The sequence below is a fragment of the Cyprinus carpio genome, chromosome B7 (assembly GCF_018340385.1).
Source record: "Cyprinus carpio isolate SPL01 chromosome B7, ASM1834038v1, whole genome shotgun sequence".
NCBI lineage: Eukaryota > Metazoa > Chordata > Actinopteri > Cypriniformes > Cyprinidae > Cyprinus > Cyprinus carpio.
Genome location: NC_056603.1, coordinates 5,630,727 through 5,649,298, shown reverse-complemented (window position 1 = coordinate 5,649,298; position 18,572 = coordinate 5,630,727). Strand labels below are relative to the sequence as shown.

The 18,572-nt window shown below is 36.2% G+C and overlaps 1 protein-coding gene and 1 pseudogene across 2 annotated transcripts in view; both read right to left on the bottom strand.

Annotated features, from left to right (window-relative positions):
• Positions 1 to 6,495: 6,495 nt before the first annotated feature.
• The window catches only part of LOC109048312, a 138,394-nt pseudogene continuing 126,317 nt past the window's right edge, over positions 6,496 to 18,572 (bottom strand).
• Positions 9,773 to 18,572, bottom strand: part of LOC122137800 (titin-like) — a 102,803-nt gene continuing 94,003 nt past the window's right edge. Inside the window, exons 4-7 of one of the 2 annotated variants that reach the window (XM_042726783.1) lie at positions 15,952 to 16,287; positions 13,074 to 13,346; positions 11,952 to 12,225; positions 9,773 to 10,028 (exon numbers count right to left, since the gene is read on the bottom strand). In XM_042726783.1, the coding sequence (XP_042582717.1) occupies positions 12,038 to 12,225; positions 13,074 to 13,346; positions 15,952 to 16,287 (797 nt within the window). In that variant the 3' untranslated portion in view covers positions 9,773 to 10,028; positions 11,952 to 12,037. Of the gene's footprint in view, positions 10,029 to 11,951; positions 12,226 to 13,073; positions 13,347 to 15,452; positions 15,636 to 15,951; positions 16,288 to 18,572 lie in introns of those variants that run through there. The other variant, XM_042726784.1, reaches the window with a different exon arrangement.

Below are 18,572 nucleotides of genomic sequence, written 5' to 3'. Positions count from 1 at the left end.
AAACACAAGCACGAGTTGCTCGTGCAAGGAGGAGCACGACGTCATCGAGCTCATCGTCAAGGGCTGTGTCGGCCGCATCTAGGAGAGGATGGGCGCTGTGATCTCTTCGTCTGTACAGAAAGCGCGCGCTGCCGTGTGGCTACGATGTGGACTAAATCCACCGGAGGATAAAAGCCCAGAAGCAGCTGGCGTGACTAAAGCCTCTCGGAAGAGCATCCGCCACGGTTGGGCTTTATTATGTGATGTATGACATAGTTTATAATAAAATACTAATCATAATAATAATAATAATTACGAATATAATAAACATTTGTTATTTAATCTCCATCATGTCTGGAAAGAGGAATGGAGGAAAGGGGACGGTTAAAGGGTAAAGGAACTCGGACTCGCGGCGCGCGCGTCAAGCGTATTTTCTGGGCGATCCAGTGTTGCCAACTTCTTTCAATGGAAAGTAGCTAAACCCCGCCTGAAAGTCGCTAAATGTCATAAGCTAATGTCATACATTAATTAGCATATTCATGACGTACCAGTGCGTCGTATTTTCTTGCTCCCTGTGCTTACATACTGCATTTTAATGCAGCCAAATTCGCAATATAAAACCTGTTTTATTATTATATTTTAGTGTTTCTGTTGACAAACAACGTAATGAATATTATAATGACTGAAACGCGGTCCATTAAGACTACATAACCAGCTCTCAAAGATATTAATATGCACAAAAAATTCCTATTCACGACATTGTCTAATGAAATCAAAATACACGTACGATTAAAGACAATGGTTGTGCTGTGTGATTTCGGCTTTACTCGCATGTAAAATAGAGTTAGAAGCAACAGAATATTTTTTTTTTAACTGAAAGGGCTGCTCCTCTCTGCGCTCACTGAACAGAGCAGATGCAGACAGAGAGATGCGCGCGCTGGGAAAGAGAGACCTCGCGCTCGTGCGGCAGTACCAGAGTCTCAGAGACTAAAAATGGTTTGTCCAGGCAAGTCGCTAGATTTGTCGCTAGTCGCTTTTTTCGAAAAAAAACAGTCGCTAAGGGGTCTGAAAAGTCGCTAAATCTAGCGACAAAGTCGCTAAATTGGCAACACTGGGCTAATCTACGAGGAGACGCGCGGGCGGTGTGTTGAAGGCTGTTTCTGGATTGATTGGATGGATACACACGAGATGGTGGGCGGGATTATTAACATTTTAAAGCCTCTGATTGGCTTTAATGTGGCCAATGAAACTCATTCTGTGGGTTGGTCAATGGAGACACACAATCACAGACCGCCGTCTTCTTCTTCTGAAATTAGCACAGAAGCAGTGAATAAAGACCCGTGTGATGGAGCCGAGATTCAAGAAGCTTTATTAGCATGGTGAAGAAAAGTATTTTTTACATTTCCAAAAGCATAGAAACATTGAAATAACATTTAACACAATTATATATAAGAATAGAAGTATCTAGCATCACAGAGTTTATATATCTGTATACAGTAAAAAGAAAGTACTAATAAAAACTCAAATAAAGAGACAGGAGAAGGACTGGATGCTGTCATGTCAGTGTGTGTGTGTTGTACAGTGTTTTCTTCCGGCTGTGACTTGTGCTTCTGTTCTGCGCTTGTTCTTTTATCATGGCAGGGACTTGACGTACCTTGCAGCAGGTTAGAGCTTGTGAGGTTTTCTCCAGAATGTACCGCAGTTTGTCCTTTTGTTGTGTCTGCTTGAAGTCTTTGTGCTGGGTTGTGGATTGGGGGGAGAATGTTTCTCTAATCTGTGGTAGAATTAGGGCATGTTGTTAAAAAGTGCAGTTCTGTTTCCACTTCATGTTGTGTGCATTGTGGACACAATCTGTCTTCTTCTGGCAGCAGGTCTGTCTGTGTCTGTCTGTCTCTATAGTGAGGTTATGGTCACTGAGTCTGGACATGGTCAGGACTTTTCTTAGTTTAGGGTCTGCCAATTTATATTCTCTGTTTAGAGACAGATAACGTTCTAATTTTACTTTGCTGAGCTGTTGCTTCTGTCCAGTGTTTCAGATATTTCTCTTTCTGTGTTTTAATGATGTGATTTAGTCTAGCTGGGGTTTTGGATTGTAAAGTCAATTCTGAGAGCAGCTGCTGAGGGGCTTTTCTCTGGGTTCAGTTCTTGGTAGTTTAAGGCTTTATGGTGGAGGGTCTCAGTATGACTGCTTTTTAGGTGTGCATGGAATTTATGTTTTTTTTTATTTTTATTTTAAAATATTAGTGGGGTACAGACCTAATTCTGCTCTGCAGGCATTGTGTGGAGTTTTTCGTTGTACACGGAGAATATTTTCACAGTATTCTGCTCTGCAGAGTCTCTGTTGGGTGTTTGTCCCATTTGGTGAAGACTTGGTTTGTGAGTGATTTGTTTCTATAACCGATTTGGATTATTTTTTAGCCAGATTTCAATTGGGATGTTGAGTTTAATATATTTATTCTTGATTGTGTAAAAAGCAAGTTTTTATTTTAGTTTTAAAAGGTTTATCTTCTGCACAATCCAGCTGTGCATGTGACTCTGAAGGAAAACCCTCATGTGACTCAGAATATAGTATAAATATTTAAAATTTAGTTTAAATAGATCTTGCTAATAGCATATCAATAAAAAAAACCTTAGCCACCAACCTCCACTATACACACACACATATATATATATATATATATGTGTATATATATATGTATGTATGTATATATGTATATGTATGAAAAAAAATATACTTCCAAATATATTAGATTAATACCAAACAAACTATATTTTTCCATAATGTAATGATAAAAATTAAACTTTCATATATTTTAGATTCATTGCACACCAACTGAAATATTTCAGGTCTTTTATTGTTTTAATACTGATGATTTTGGCATAACAGCTCATGAAAACCCAAAATTCCTATCTCAAAAAATTAGCATATTTTCATCCCGCCCAATAAAAGAAAAGTGTTTTTAATACAAAAACAAAGTCAACCTTCAAATAATTATGTTCAGTTATGCACTCAATACTTGGTCGGGAATCCTTTTGCAGAAATGACTGCTTCAATGCGGCGTGGCATGGAGGCAATCAGCCTGTGGCACTGCTGAGGTGTTATGGAGGCCCAGGATGCTTCGATAGTGGCCTTAAGCTCATCCAGAGTGTTGGGCTCTTGCGTCTCTCAACTTTCTCTTCACAATATCCCACAGATTTCTCTATGGGGTTCAGGTCAGGAGAGTTGGCAGGCCAATTGAGGCACAGTAATACCATGGTCAGTAAACCATTTACCAGTGGTTTTGGCACTGTGAGCAGGTGCCAGGTCGTGCTGAAAAACGAAATCTTCATCTCCATAAAGCTTTCCGCAGATGGAAGCATGAAACGTGCTCCAAAATCTCTGATAGCTAGCTGCATTGCCCCTGCCCTTGAAAAAACCACAGTGGACCAACCCCAGCAGCTGACATGGCACCCCAGACCATCACTGACTGTGGGTACTTGACACTGGACTTCAGGCATTTTGGCATTTCCTTCTCCCCAGTCTTCCTCCAGACTCTGGCACCTTGATTTCCGAATGACATGCACAATTAGCTTTCATCCGAAAAAAGTACTTTGGACCACTGAGCAACAGTCCAGTGCTGCTTCTCTGTAGCCCAGGTCAGGCGCTTCTGCCGCTGTTTCTGGTTCAAAAGCACACTCCGGTGCACGGTGGCTCTGGATGTTTCTACTTCCAGACTCAGGACTCGGTCCACTGCTTCCGCAGGTCCCCCAAGGTCTGGAATCGGTCCTTCTCCACAATCTTCCTCAGGGTCCGGTCACCTCTTCTCGTTGTGCAGCGTTTTTTGCCACACTTTTTTCCTTCCCACAGACTTCCCACTGAGGTGCCTTGATACAGCACTCTGTGAACAAGCCTATTCGTTCAGAAATTTCTTTGTGTCTTACCCTCTCGCTTGAGGGTGTCAATGATGGCCTTCTGGACAGCAGTCAGGTCGGCAGCCTTACCCATGACTTGCGGTCTTGAGTAATGAACCAGGCTGGGAGTTTTTAAAAGCCTCAGGAATCTTTTGCAGGTGTTTAGAGTTAATTAGTTGATTCAGATGATTAGGTTAATAGCGCTCGTTTAGAGAACCTTTTCATGATATGCTAATTTTTTGAGATTTTGGGTTTCATGAGCTGTATGCCAAAATCATCAGTATTAAAACAATAAAAAGACCTGAAATATTTCAGTTGGTGTGCAATGAATCTAAAATATATATGAAAGTTTAATTTTTATCATTACATTATGGAAAATAATGAACTTTTATCACAATACTAAAATTTTTAGAAAAACACCTATGTGTGCATGATTGTGTTCGAGTGTGTGGTGGAAGGGTGTGTGCGCTTGTGTGTGTTTGAATGTGTATGAGTTATTGGCATGATTTTTCATCATTTGTTTCAAAGTAAAACCAAACATTTAATTTTTTAACGTTTGTGATATAATAATTCATGCATCAGAGGGTTAATAAAAAATCCTGGATTATTGGGATTATTAGTGCCTCAAATGTCTCTGAACTCATTTAGTTCACTCTTGTTCTTTTAATGCAAAGTCATTCAAATTAACAAAATATGCTTTACTCCTAATACATTTATATATACTTTATGAATATGCAATTATTGTTATTTTTATCCACTAAATCACAAACAAATGATAAACTCCAGGGTTTTCCGAGACATCTTTACACTCAGGTACCTCATTAAATGTAAAATTAATACAAAAATTGAAAATATTCTCAGAATATATATATATACTGTATATATATATATATTTTCACAGAAATTACTGTGAAATTACAAATGTTATGGGACATTTATATATACTATATATATATATATATATATATATCGTATATATAAGGAATCGTCTCATTTCTCTTCTCTATTGAATAATTCAGTAAATAGTTTCTGTAGCTTGTGTGATTTTTCTATGTGGTGAATGAGTGTATCATCACTTTAAAACACATAAGAGCTGATATTATTCTGGTATGCTTTGATTTGTTTATCATTCATCTTATTTTAAGAATTTGAATCTCAAAGTCTGTTTAAAAATAATTCTATAGCTTCTAGTTCTTTTTTTTAGAAAGATGATGCTGATCATCTCTACTTGTCATGAAAATATAAGTCAGGTGTCACTTCAGGAAATCATAATTGCTGGACTGTGACTGACTCCACAAGGAAACCTCACATAAGTGTTACTTCATGGTTTCCTCATCAGGATCTGATTTGCATGACTCATATCTGGTGCTGGATGCTAAAGACAAACATGTCCTCCAGCTCCGAAAACAGACATTACTCTAATGGTGAACCGTCCAAACTATGGTGGCCATTTTGTTCATAACTGTCAGGATATAGAAGAGAGGCAGAGGTAAGTGAATCCAAACACAGTGTTTTATTTAAGAAACACAAGTGCAAGGTGAGTTTTCAGTGACTTCTGGTGCAGGTTCGGTGCAGATTACTCAGTGCGGGGCTGAATGCAGGTGAGCATGTCTACTGTAGATGTCAATGCCAAGCAGTCACAGTTGGTTAGTAATTGTCTCTCTTTCTTTCAGATGCGGACGCAACCAAGCTCTGAGGAAAACACTGGGAGTTCAGATGAGTATCGGATCACAGGTAACAGGGGATTAAGCAGGAGTCCTGGAAGCAGTAGGACGATGACACATAGGTTAGTGTTTCAAAGGTGAGTATACGTTACATCCTTTAATCCGTGGCGCATCAGCAGGTCAGGAGACAACAGCATATGGTCTGTTCCTGTTGGAGGTTTGACACTGAACTGAGGCTGTGGTGAGTGTTTTATGGTGTGCTGTGATGAGGTTGCTAATGGTGAACAGGTGCAGGTGATTAGTACTCTGGAGAGAGTGATCGTTGAGTGGTGGATGGGACCGGGCTTGACTGGTCCCTGGCAATAACAATAACTCCATAATCCACCTGCACCCTCAAAAATAAATACAAATAATTAAATTAAATTAAATTAAATAAATAAAACAACTTTTCTACAGTCAAAGCAAATAGGCTGACTTGTTGCTAAACTCGTGCAAAGAAAACATACTGATGTTTTTGATTTAGTTATTTTTATTTATTGAATATAAACACTTCATTAACTGCAAAAAAGTATAAAAAATACATGAATGTAAAAAGCAGTATGTGGATATATAAGATAAAAATCTTCATCCATCTTAATGACTTGGCAAAACAAAAGCATTAATTTGTAACTATCAACAAATTGCCAGTTACACTTTATTATTTTTCTTTTTATTCTATATTTTTAACTATTTAGTTGCTGTGATTACTTTTAGTTATGAATTGTATTAAACAAACGTGTTCACAAAGTGTTTTACAATATATTATAGATAGATTTTGATTGCTTGAATGTGTACAGATAATACAATGCATATGTATCTCTAAAGTAACTGAATCAAGCACGAGTGTAAGCAGTTCACTCAGATTCATTTCTGAAGCAATGCAAGCGTCACTGTGTCTGCTGCTGTGAATCTCTTTCAGCCGGTCTGTTGTCTTCACTGCACTCAGAGACCTTTAACAGATAAAAACAGATACAAGATGATGTGTTATGATGTGAATAATGAGCTCATTCTGTTGATGATTTACAGTTTTAAGATCACAGTGAACCTCTGATCATCACAAATAACTGAATCACTAAAAGCAGATTTATACATTTATTAAAGAATCAATACATGCCACGATCTGCACGAACGAGTGCAAACGGACATTTTCAGTTATTGTAAAAAATTATTGTACAATTGTAGCAGAATTCTTACGTGTTTTATTCTTCTTCCTCATTGGTTGAGCATAGGTTTCATGACCAGCATCAGCACCTGAAGAACCACAAATAATAAATAACAACACAATAATGATAAAATACATGATGTTCCTCGATGAGTCACGTGACTTCAGGAATCATAGTGAAGTGTAGCAGAAACGGTGATGGTTCATATTGAAGGGCAGTGGTTGGACTGTAATAGTGATGAAGCTTGTCTTGTGTTTCTCTCACCTCTGTCTGTGTTGTGCTTCAGTTCAGAGTACAAAGTGTCTCCAGACTCACTGCTCTTCCCTGAAACACAACAACACACATCTGAACAACACTAATAACTGATCATATGAGGACGCAGCGATGCCTCAAACCACAAAGAAACCACAGATTTATTGATTAATAAGTGTGAATATCATCTCCAGCCAACAGAATTACAATCAATCATTATAATTATTTTATTTTATTAGCAGGTTCTGTAAAATATTCAGGCTATATTATTATTTTAAACATTTTCACATGATCTGTAACCTGCTGATGACAACATTTCAGATCATCTCTTTATTTAGCTCTTTGTTTGTCCTCAGATTTCATTTCAATCAGAATATTACGAAGTCCAGCACCTATCATGAAAAACAAGTTATTATATATAATAAAGAAATATGCACTTTAATTTAATTAATTAGAAAGTATTAATGTTTCTGACGATGATCATATTGTTCAGGTGAAGTTAAGAGAATTTATTTTAACCTTTGTCCATCTTTTTCTTGTTTTTCTTGACAGTGATCTCTGAATATGTGACATCTGCCAATGGCTCCGGATCACCTTAAAAAACGTTTATATGATTTAATGAATGATATTTGTTGATTTTGAATGATATGTGTTTAAATATGGTTTATGAATCAACCTTTGTCTCTCTTCTTCACTTCAGTCACAACGTCACAAATCTGATCTGAATCTGCTGGACAGCAAACAAGCATTTGACGATAAAAGGTGAAAAGTAAAACAGTAAAACAAAAATAGTTCAAAAATTTAAAGAATGCTGGTGTTCAAACATCATTGGGACTTTAATTGCAACAGAGACAATTTTGAAAATATCCACAGAAGACTATGACTTTAAATGATTAGTTAGTGAGGCTGACCAGACTGTAGAGGAGAGTTTTCTGGTTGAGATTCTGCAGATTGATTTGGGACTGATGTCTGGTTAATGTTACGCTGCTGATCTATAATAGAAACAGAGAGCATTATGGTCACTCAAGAGTATCTGCAGTGATTACACTGACTCTTTATGCTGATATTTAGATCTTCTCATGAGCCTTTATTCATAAACTGCATCTTTCATGTGTTTCTGTTCAGTTGTATTAATCATGTCATGAACTGCTCCACACCTTTGTTCTTCTTGTATCTCCACAGCAGCATCAGTGAGATGAAGATCAACAAGCAAACACTCGATCCCACAACCACAGCAGTGACCAGAAGAGAAGATGAAGCTGTGAGACAGGAGAACATACACACGCAGGTCTGATCGTGAGTCACATACTGTATGATGTTATTATAAAGGTACATCAAATCACTCATTATCTCCAGACTTCTGACTTTACACTCATGTCCCTGCTGGATATAACACTAATTTCATCAGAAAGATGAGAAAGACCTCAGAATTATCACTAAAAATATCTTAAAAAACCAAAGCAGCACAAACAAAAATATTAACGGCACACATGAAGTAACTGAAATAGTGTTTCAGTTTGGCCTCATCCCAAATTATTTATGAATGTATACACTGTTACACTGAACTGAATGAAACAGTTAAGAATTATCCATCTATTCTTTTTTATTCAGCGGTTAATAAAGAAATGTGTTCTGCATATGTTTCATGAATATGGCTCTGTAGTGGACACTCAAATGTGAGACAGTGGACAGTCGCTGATGTCTGTTGCTGGCTGACAAAAAAAAAAAAAAAAGACCTCTCTGGACACATCTTGTGAAGGTAAATAAGTGAACAATTGCAGAGACACACCAGAAACACTTCTTAAACATTCATTTATTTATAGTTTATTAACAGTTTTTTTTTCTTTCTTTTATTATTTTCTGAGAAATCCTAGCCTTGCTCTGTTACATGATGATCTGCTGTGCTGGACTGTATCTGATAAATGAGGTAAGTCTGAGTTTGTGCATGTGTGTATACATATATACTGCACACACACACATTACATACACTGTGTGTGTTATTGTAATAGACATTGTGCAGTTAATTAGTCCACAACCATTAATCAATTCACTAATATGACAAAAAAAAAAATGCCTGTGATGTTCCTCATTTTTAAGATAGTTTGAAAAAAGCCTGTGCTAAATGAATAAATGTAAATATTTTGTTATTTTATGTAAATCCCTCTTTTTTCAATGAACAGCGTACACAGAATCTCAGAGCAGCTGTGGTAATAACAGGAGACCCATCTGGTGAGAGCAGCACTGCAGACTTTCCTGATGCTGACGAACCTGCAGTCATGAGTTCATCTTACTATGAGTGCCTGTGTTCAGTTCAACATTATACAGAAAAGCAATTAAAAGTACACTAAAGTGCACTATTTTTCTGCTGTATCTGTTGAGCATCAAGAGGAGATCATGAACCATTTTCAAAAGATTGATGATGCGTTTCAGCGGCCATCAGCGCCGTAAATCCTCAGAATTTTTGTATATTTAAAAAAAAAAAAAATGATGTATACATTTGTAACACTATACTTTGTATTATATTACATTTGTATCAAATTACAAAAAACTACTAAGGCTAATGTGAGGGTGTTTCTAATGCAGCGTCTTTGGGAGGGATGCTAAATTTGACATCGTTCCCTCTTCTGACTGCTGTTATCAGTCTCTGACAATTTCTTTCCTTTGATTTAAAGTGGATTAGTGGTTCAGTTTTTACAGTGTATGACAGTATTTATCATGTTTCATAACAAACACATCAAGTTATCTTCCATTAAAAAATGTATAGAAAGTAAGAGAGCTCTGACCTTTTACTGTAATCTTAACTGTATTACTGAACTCGCTGTAGTAGTTTCCTCGTTGTGCTCTGCACCTGTACTCTCCTTCATCAGAGACGCTCACAGACTCGATTGTTTTAGTTTCATCACCCGTGGATTCAGGGTTTGAGTCTTTTCTCCAGAGAATTGTCCATCCAGTTAACTGTCCACATCACAGCTCAGAGTAACTCTGTCTCCAGTGAACACTGAACTCTGGGGTTTTACAGTCAGAGCCGGCTTCAGTTTATCTGTGAGTGTACAGTGATGCAGTGTGGAGTTCACTTTATTCAGCACTCTTATTTATTCATTCTTTCATTTCCATAAAGAAAACTCTAACACTGTAAATTGGTTTAAACCATTTAAGTTCCAAAATTTATATTTACATTAATATTTACATCACATTATTACTGTGAACATTTTCCATTTTAGTCCACTAAACAAAGAATATTTCTTAATATAAAATTAAACTAAACACTGCTGAAATACTTTGTATATCTGGATCTGAATGAAATGAAATAATCAATCATTAGCAGTAGCACACACACATGAACATCACTGCATCAGAAACAAGTTTACACAGATCTCACTTTGTTCCTGAAATCAAGATTGGATTTTAAACGAATGAATAAAAGGGCCTCAAATATTACTAATAATTATGTAAATGTTTTACCAAACTGTAGTTTATTGTTTTAACTCGTATTTGTATTCTATTTAATTCATTAATAATAAATTAATAAACATGGAAGCTCAAATGTGTGACCTTCTGTCATTACAGTTTATGCATCATATTTGGTGCTAAATTAAATCTATTTAAATGTTTGTTAATCTATAAACAATACACACTGTTGTTATTCATCATACTCTCAGATGTTTGAACTTCTGATTAATTTTTCTGGATTATGTTGTTTTCTCTTCTGTTTTAATGATTTATCTGTAGTAATCAAGAGTATGTTTAATTATTTAAGTACTAAAACTTACACATTAACAATTTATTACAAATATATGATCATATGACCCACACACACACCCCAGAAACTTTTCTTCTGGTAATATCAATCACTTTATCAATATTTCTACTTTACATTGTGCCGGTTATTTATTTATTTCTTAGCATTTAGGTTTAATTAATAATTAATTAATTATTACTCTTTTAATGTTAATTGTAACTTTGAATCATGGAGATATCATGGACGATGTTCTGGGTTTGGTGGTAGATTGCTGCCATAAAATAAAAATAACATGAAATATTAACTACAGTCACTAGATGACTGCGACGATCACTCACTCGCTCATGTTCAGACATTACACAATCATTATTATATCAATAATACAAGAGACTCTTTGTGTACTAAAGTACTACTTTTGCAATTATATTACAATATCTAGACAAATTATGAATCAGAGAGGAATTATTTTGTCATTTGTTCACATGTTTATGTTGTCATTACACACATCTGTGTCTTCATGAACCACGAATGCAGAGTTTCACATTGTGAATGTTTTTTAGTGCTGCCACTTCATTTATTTGTATTTGTTTTCTGATTTATGGCTGATTTAGTTACTTTATTTGACAAACCGAAAGTAAGTAAATTATATCTATAAATATTTGAATAAAATAAATAAATAAAAACTAACAGTGTAGATCTGGGTGAATCTGTGAAGAAAGAAGACGGAGCTCTTTCAGTGAACTCGTCAGAAACATGATCTGATCGTCTGAGTTCCTGTATTTGTGTGACACTGATGTTAAAGAGGAGAGATGTGAGGAGTGATGGTCTCAGTGTGTGTATTTATTTATTTACTTTTACTTTTTCTCAACTTTAGATTTTTTTACAGTGTATTGAACTCTGTTGCTCAAGTCCTTTCTTATTCTGATTATAGTGAATATCATCTGTAAACACAGTGACAGTGACTAAAGTAAATATCAAAGATGTCGATGGAAAGCCTTGTCATAATTTACATGACATTATAATAAACCCGAACCTCCACAAAAACACACACTCAAGATCTGCAGGACTGTATCTAACAGAATAATGACAGAATAATGATATATGAACTGATTCAGTCCTCTTATAAGAACAGATGCTGCTGCTACAGAAGAGTACATGAAAAGTGTTGAGCCAAAAAATACTGATTTAAATGATCATTAAACAGATGTGAACATGAACACTCACCTGATACAGTCAGTGTAACAGCAGCACTGATGTGTGATGTCCGTGAGTCTGATCTCTCTCCTCTACAGCTGTATACAGCACTGTAATCAGCTGTGAACCTGATCTCTGTTGTTGTGTTGTTGTTTTGTGTGTGGATTGTGAGTGTTTCCATCTTTAAACCACCTGTATGTCCACTGAATGTCTCCTGCTCTCTGTATGTCACATGTGAGAGTGACTCTCTCTCCTCTGAACACACACTCATCTGGACTCACCTTCACTACAGCTTTTGGTCTCTCTGTATTAATACACATATGAGTAAATATAGATTAAAAACAGCATCACAGTATCATGATCACTATTATAAACCTATGAGAAAAATACTGCATTAAATTTAAGATCTGGTTTGCTTGTAGATTGTATTAATTACATCAAAACTGTTGGTAATTATTGGTAAAAACTTAACAAAACATTGATATCCAGACTTGTTATGTTCTTGATATGTTCTTTTGTATTCACATATCACACTTATGGATTGTACAATATTTACCTAATTTAAGAGCGTATAAAGAGTGCTGAACGTGACGTGATCATGAGAGAGATCGAATTGTTTGTTGTTGCATACCATAAAGCAGCAGGCAGAATACAGCACTCCAAAAATGGTAAAAATAGGGCACAATGTATTTTATTAATTTGAAGGAATTGTCTGTATTTATTTTTTTACCTGTACTTTGTATTTTACACTGCATTGTGTTGTGTTCTAGTGTTAACAGAAATGCTGTAAAATAACTTCATAACATAAAATCACAAAAATACCAATATCTCTCTCTCTCTCCCCCAGTCTCTCTCTCTCTCTCTCTCTCTCTCTCTCTCTCTATAATGATGTTAAACATAAATATTGACAGCGAATCAAAACCTACTTCTGAGAAAAATACTGCATTCAATTAAAGATCTGGTTTGCTTGTAAGTTTGTGTTGATTACATAAAAAAAAAGTCCAATTATTTGTAAAAACTACATAAAACATCACAATTTATACTTAGTCTGCATATTTTATTTACAATATTCCCATATTTTAAGAGTGTCAAAAACTTTCAACATGATAAGTCAAATAAGCTTATTTAAGAGGAGAATGATATTAAACTCACCGATCACAGAGAGAGAAACAGAGCTTGTGTGTGATGAGACTGATCTTATCTGTCCTCTACAGCAGTACTGATCCTGATCAGATGTAATTACTCCTCTGATAGTGAGAGTGTCTCCGTTTACATTGTAACGATCAGACGTCTCTAACATTACACTGTCTTTAAACCACTCATATCTCCAGTCACTGTGAGACTCAATCACACACTTCAGAGTGACTGTCTCTCCAGTGAATACAGGACTCTTTGGATCTACAGTCAGTTCAGTTTTGGGTAAGTCTGTTAAGACAAAAACATAAGTGACAAACAGTTCAAAGAAAATTATTATATTTGATTTTACAGTACTATAGACTTATAGTATAGTTCAGTGCTTCCCAAACCTGTCCTGGAGGCCCCCCTGCCCTGCACATTTTATATGTCTCCCTAATCAGACACACACCCAATTTAGTTCTTGCATTCTCTACTAACGAGCTGATGAGTGGAATCAGGTTTGTTAGATAAGTTAGATAAGGGAGACATACAAGAAGTGCAGGACAGGGGGACCTCCAGGACAGGTTTGGGAAGCACTGGATAGTTTATACATAGACTTTGTCATCTTTCATAACGTGTATTGTGTTTTGTTTTTGTGGTGTGATTATTTTTCTGATGGGAGTGTTTTCTGGAGGCTCTGTCTCCGTCTCGTCCTCAGACAAACACCTCTGACTCGTCATAGAAAGCAGAATGAAGCTCCTGCTGAAGGAGAGCTGAAGACCTCCAACTACAACCTCATATGAGGAGCAACTGAACCACAATCAACTTCAGCAGACTATCTGAAGAGTTCATCAACTCATTTCACATCATTATCTGTACGTCACTTCATTCTCTCTGACTTCAGGACAAAACTCATCTGTACTGAACTCTATCACTCAAGTCCATTTCTATTCTCATGATAGTCATGAATATCACCTGTAACCATAGCGACAGTAAACTACAATAAATATTAGTTAATAATATTAATAATACACTCATGCATTGTTTGGTTTGAAACAGATACTAATAAAAAAATATGATACTCACATGACACTTCAAATAAAAATAGAGTAAAAATGGAAGGTTTTCTTTTTAATTAATACATCAATGGCTTATGATTAACAATTAACACAAAATAATGTTCCCTGAAATGTTAAATTTGGTGTTACATCAGGAATGGACTTGAACAGGTTTTTCTCTCTCATGCAGAGAACAATAAAGACACCAGAACAGAAACATTCATGATTCTGCTTATTAAATACAGTTTTATATTAGAAACATATGCTTTAGCTCTGACTACATACATACAAAAGGTTTAAATACTGTGTTTTATTAAATAATATATTTTATTTAATTGATTAATAATACATTAATAAACATGAAAGCACAAATATGTGACTTTCTGGATTCATTATATTTTATGCACCTTTTTAATGCTAAATTAAATCTATTTAAACATTTGGTTAATCTATAAACGATACACATTGTTGTTATCATGATTCTGTCATGATTATAGTCTTCTGTTTAAGGACTTTTATGTTGAAGTATTTTCTGTTCCCATTGTTTCTGTGTTCACTTCCTGTGTTTAGTTCCTGTTTCTCTTGTTGCCTTGCCTACCTCATTTGTTTCCATAGTAACCCTCCTGTTACCATGGCGACTCATTGCCTACACCTGTCTCTTCTTGTCTGTATGATCTCCAGTGTTTCTCTTCTTTATTGTCGGCTCTTATACGGATGAAGCGTGAGCATTAGTTTCATGTTCCTGTATTTGTTTGTCTCGTTCATTGCTGGAATTACTTTTGTTGTCTTGTTTAAATGAGCTTTAAACTGCACTTGGATCCAACACTGTGTTTTACTGAAACAGAACAACAGACCCTCACAGATCCAGCAGTCACATTAATTCAGCTTCACCAAGAAACTCATTCACTCGAGGACCATCGAAGACTTGCTGGACGTTTCTGATCTAACTGACCTGCCTGACTCTGCTCTCATTGATTTCTTCTGTCATGGAATCAACAGCCGTTACAATCCACACTGATCTGTGATGATCCTCGAGGATCTCTGAGTGAGTTTCTACATTATTACACTCTTACGCTCTTTGTGTGACACTGATGTTAAAGAGGAGACTGATGGTCTCTCTTTCGTCTGATTCACTGCAGGTTTAATGTGATTCAACATCAGATCATCTCAAACAATCATCAGATGAACAGTGAACAAGTGTTATTTTATCTTTTATATTTTATGATGAGAATTGCAGCAGCTTGTAGGTTCATGTAATAGAGTGAGGGTAACTAAATTCATTAATGGTACATTTATAATGCATCTTTATTGTGTGTTGATTGATATTTTAGTTAATGGTTTGTAAGTGCATCATTGTATCATCACTTTAAGGCGCTCATCATTATTAACTCATTAATAACTCAAACACTAATAGCAGCTCATGTCTTGTTGATGTGTTATTTTGTCATGACTTTACTTCAGGCATATTATCATTAATTCACTGTTAACAAGCAAACACTCGATCCCACAACCACAGCAGTGACCAGAAGAGAAGATGAAGCTGTGAGACAGGAGAACACACACATGCAGATCTGATCGTAAGTCACATACTGTGTGATAAAATATCAAAAGTACATAAAATCACTCATTATTTCCAGACTTCTGACCTTACACTCATGTCCCTGCTGGATATAACACTAATTTCATAAGAAAGATAGTATTTATGTTTATGTATCCGGCACATTCTATAATAAACCTTGTTTTTCTAAAAGCAGGTGTGTTTAAACCCCCAAAAATGATAATTATTTTTTTCTTTTGTGCATCAGTGCATCATGTAGTGCCTGGTGATGTTAGTGTTTATCACAGTATTTACTCACCATTAACAGACAGATGTATTCGGTTACTCTCCTGTGATGAGTTTGGTCTCTCATCTCTCTGTCCTCTACACCAGTACTGACCCTGATCAGATGTAATTACTCCTCTGATAGTGAGAGTGTCTCTGTTTACAGTGTAACGATCAGGCGTCTGTAACATTACACTGTCTTTATACCACTCATATCTCCACTCAGGTGTCCAGTCATATGTTCGGTCATATCTCAGTCCATTTCTCTGTCTCCAGTCACTGTAAGTCTCAATCACACACTTCAGAGTGACTGTCTCTCCAGTGAATACAGGACTGTCTGGAGTCACAGTCAGTGAAGATCTGGGTGAATCTGCGGGGAAAGAAGACGGAGCTCTTTCAGTGAACTCGTCAGAAACATGATCTGATCATCTGAGTTCCTGTATTTGTGTGACACTGATGTTAAAGAGGAGAAATGTGGAGAGGAGAGTGATGGTCTCATAGTGTGTGTATTTATTTATTTATTTATTCATTCATTTATTTAATGAATTAATTACACTGATAGCTTTAAATATGAACTTTTATTTCCACAAGTAAAGGAATTAATCAGTAACCTGTTTCTTTGCCGTTTTTTTTTTGTTTTTTTGGACAGTCTGAATTCTCTGTGAGTGTTGATCTTGCTGTCTTGTGTTTCACATTGTGAATGTTTTTGCTGACACTTCATTTATTTGTATTTGTTTTCTGATTCATTGGCCTGATTTAGTTACTTTATTTTAGAAAATGAAAGTAAGTAAATAATATATATATATATATACATATATATATATATATATTAAAAAGTGAAGATCTGGGTAAATCTGTGAAGACGGAAGGAAGATAATAAATTAATACAATAAAATAATACTAATATTAAAATAAATAAATTTTCAGGGAAAATAAAAATAGTTTCATAAAACTAAAGTTAATACATTCTTTTAACTCTGATTATTTTTCTGATGGGAGTGTTTTCCTGATTATTTTTCTGATGGGAGTGTTTTCTGGAGGCTCTGTCTCCGTCTCGTCCTCAGACAAACACCTCTGACTTGTCATAGAAAGCAGAATGAAGCTCCTGCTGAAGGAGAGCTGAAGACCTCCAACTACAACCTCATATGAGGAGCAACTCAACCTCAATCAACTTCAGCAGACTATCTGAAGACTTCATCAACTCATTTCACATCATCATCTGTACGTCACTTCATTCTCTCTGACTTCAGGACAAAACTCATCTGTACTGAACTCTATCACTCAAGTCCATTTATATTCTCACAACAGTCATGAATATCATCTGTAACCATAGCGACAGTAAACTACAATAAATATTAGTTAATAATATTAATAATACACTCATGTCATGATTTGGTTTGATACACGATACTGATCTCACAATATGATACTAGTAGTATTATCATATCCTAAGTGTCAGATTGGTGATTTATTACCCTGATTTATGGCCTGAGTTATGGAGGGTCCAGCCAGCGTTGATTGACAGGTTGTGATGTGTACATGGTCAGATTTATGTGTTGATTTATCGCTATATGGCCTGTCTGTCACAGTGGTTGCCATGTCACTGGGTGCGGTCACCCTTGATTGACATGACAGAGGTGTGTGTAAAATCAAAAGATCAAAACAGATCTCAGATTTGACTTGTGTTGCATTTATTACTGGATATATGATGGTTGTATTTGTAACCAGAACTGTGGAGGTTTCTGTGGACTTCCTTCCTGAGCAGTTACTCACTTCCAGTCAGGTGGAGGTGTTTGGGTTCTTCCTGGAATAAAATGGCTGAGCAAAAGTGAGTGTATTTACACCTTGACAGGATCAATGTTTGTTTGATCTATATGGTACATGGTATGTTGGTATGGTATGTTAATACCAGTGTGGCTACCGACTGGTCTACATCTAGCCCTAAGCAAGGAGGTTGTCTGGGCCTCTGGCTTCCGTGTTTGTGTTTTAGGTCAACACCTTTGGTGGATTGGTTTCTAGACACCAGAACCCAAAGCTTTTCCCCTGTCTGTTTTCCTCCTGTGATGTAGTCTGTGTCCGATATAATGTTTTAGTATGTTTGTTAATGGGAATGTAGTTTGTTTGGGGTTGGAGGATATCCAGACACGTGACCATCGCAAACCTCTAAATGGTTCAGTTCTGCTTGATCTATAGGCTCAATATTGATAGCTAAGCCATCACTGTTTTGATTGTTTGCAACAATACTGGAATGCTCTGGCAATATGAATGTAGAACATATTTTCCATGTCAATAAAGCACCTGAAAACTGAAACATAGAATTAAAGAGCTCACCAAGAACATTACCCATCACACTTTTTATATGCTTCTGAAAAGGTTGTTATGTTTGAGCATGTTCTTTTCTACCTCATCTGTATGTGTGTATGCTAACACCACTGTAGGATCAGCAGAGTCGGCGTCAGAGCAGATCTACTGGAGGGGCATTGGATCATCGGCGGGGGGGCACTGTCGTTTGATAAATATTTTTAGACGCATTGGCAACATCATAGTAGCATGGAAATCCAGACCTAAATCTGAAAGATCTATATAGAATGACAATGAACGATTTAGACTTGGGTTTTTATCTAAAAGAGGAACAGAAGACAGAGCGGATACGGC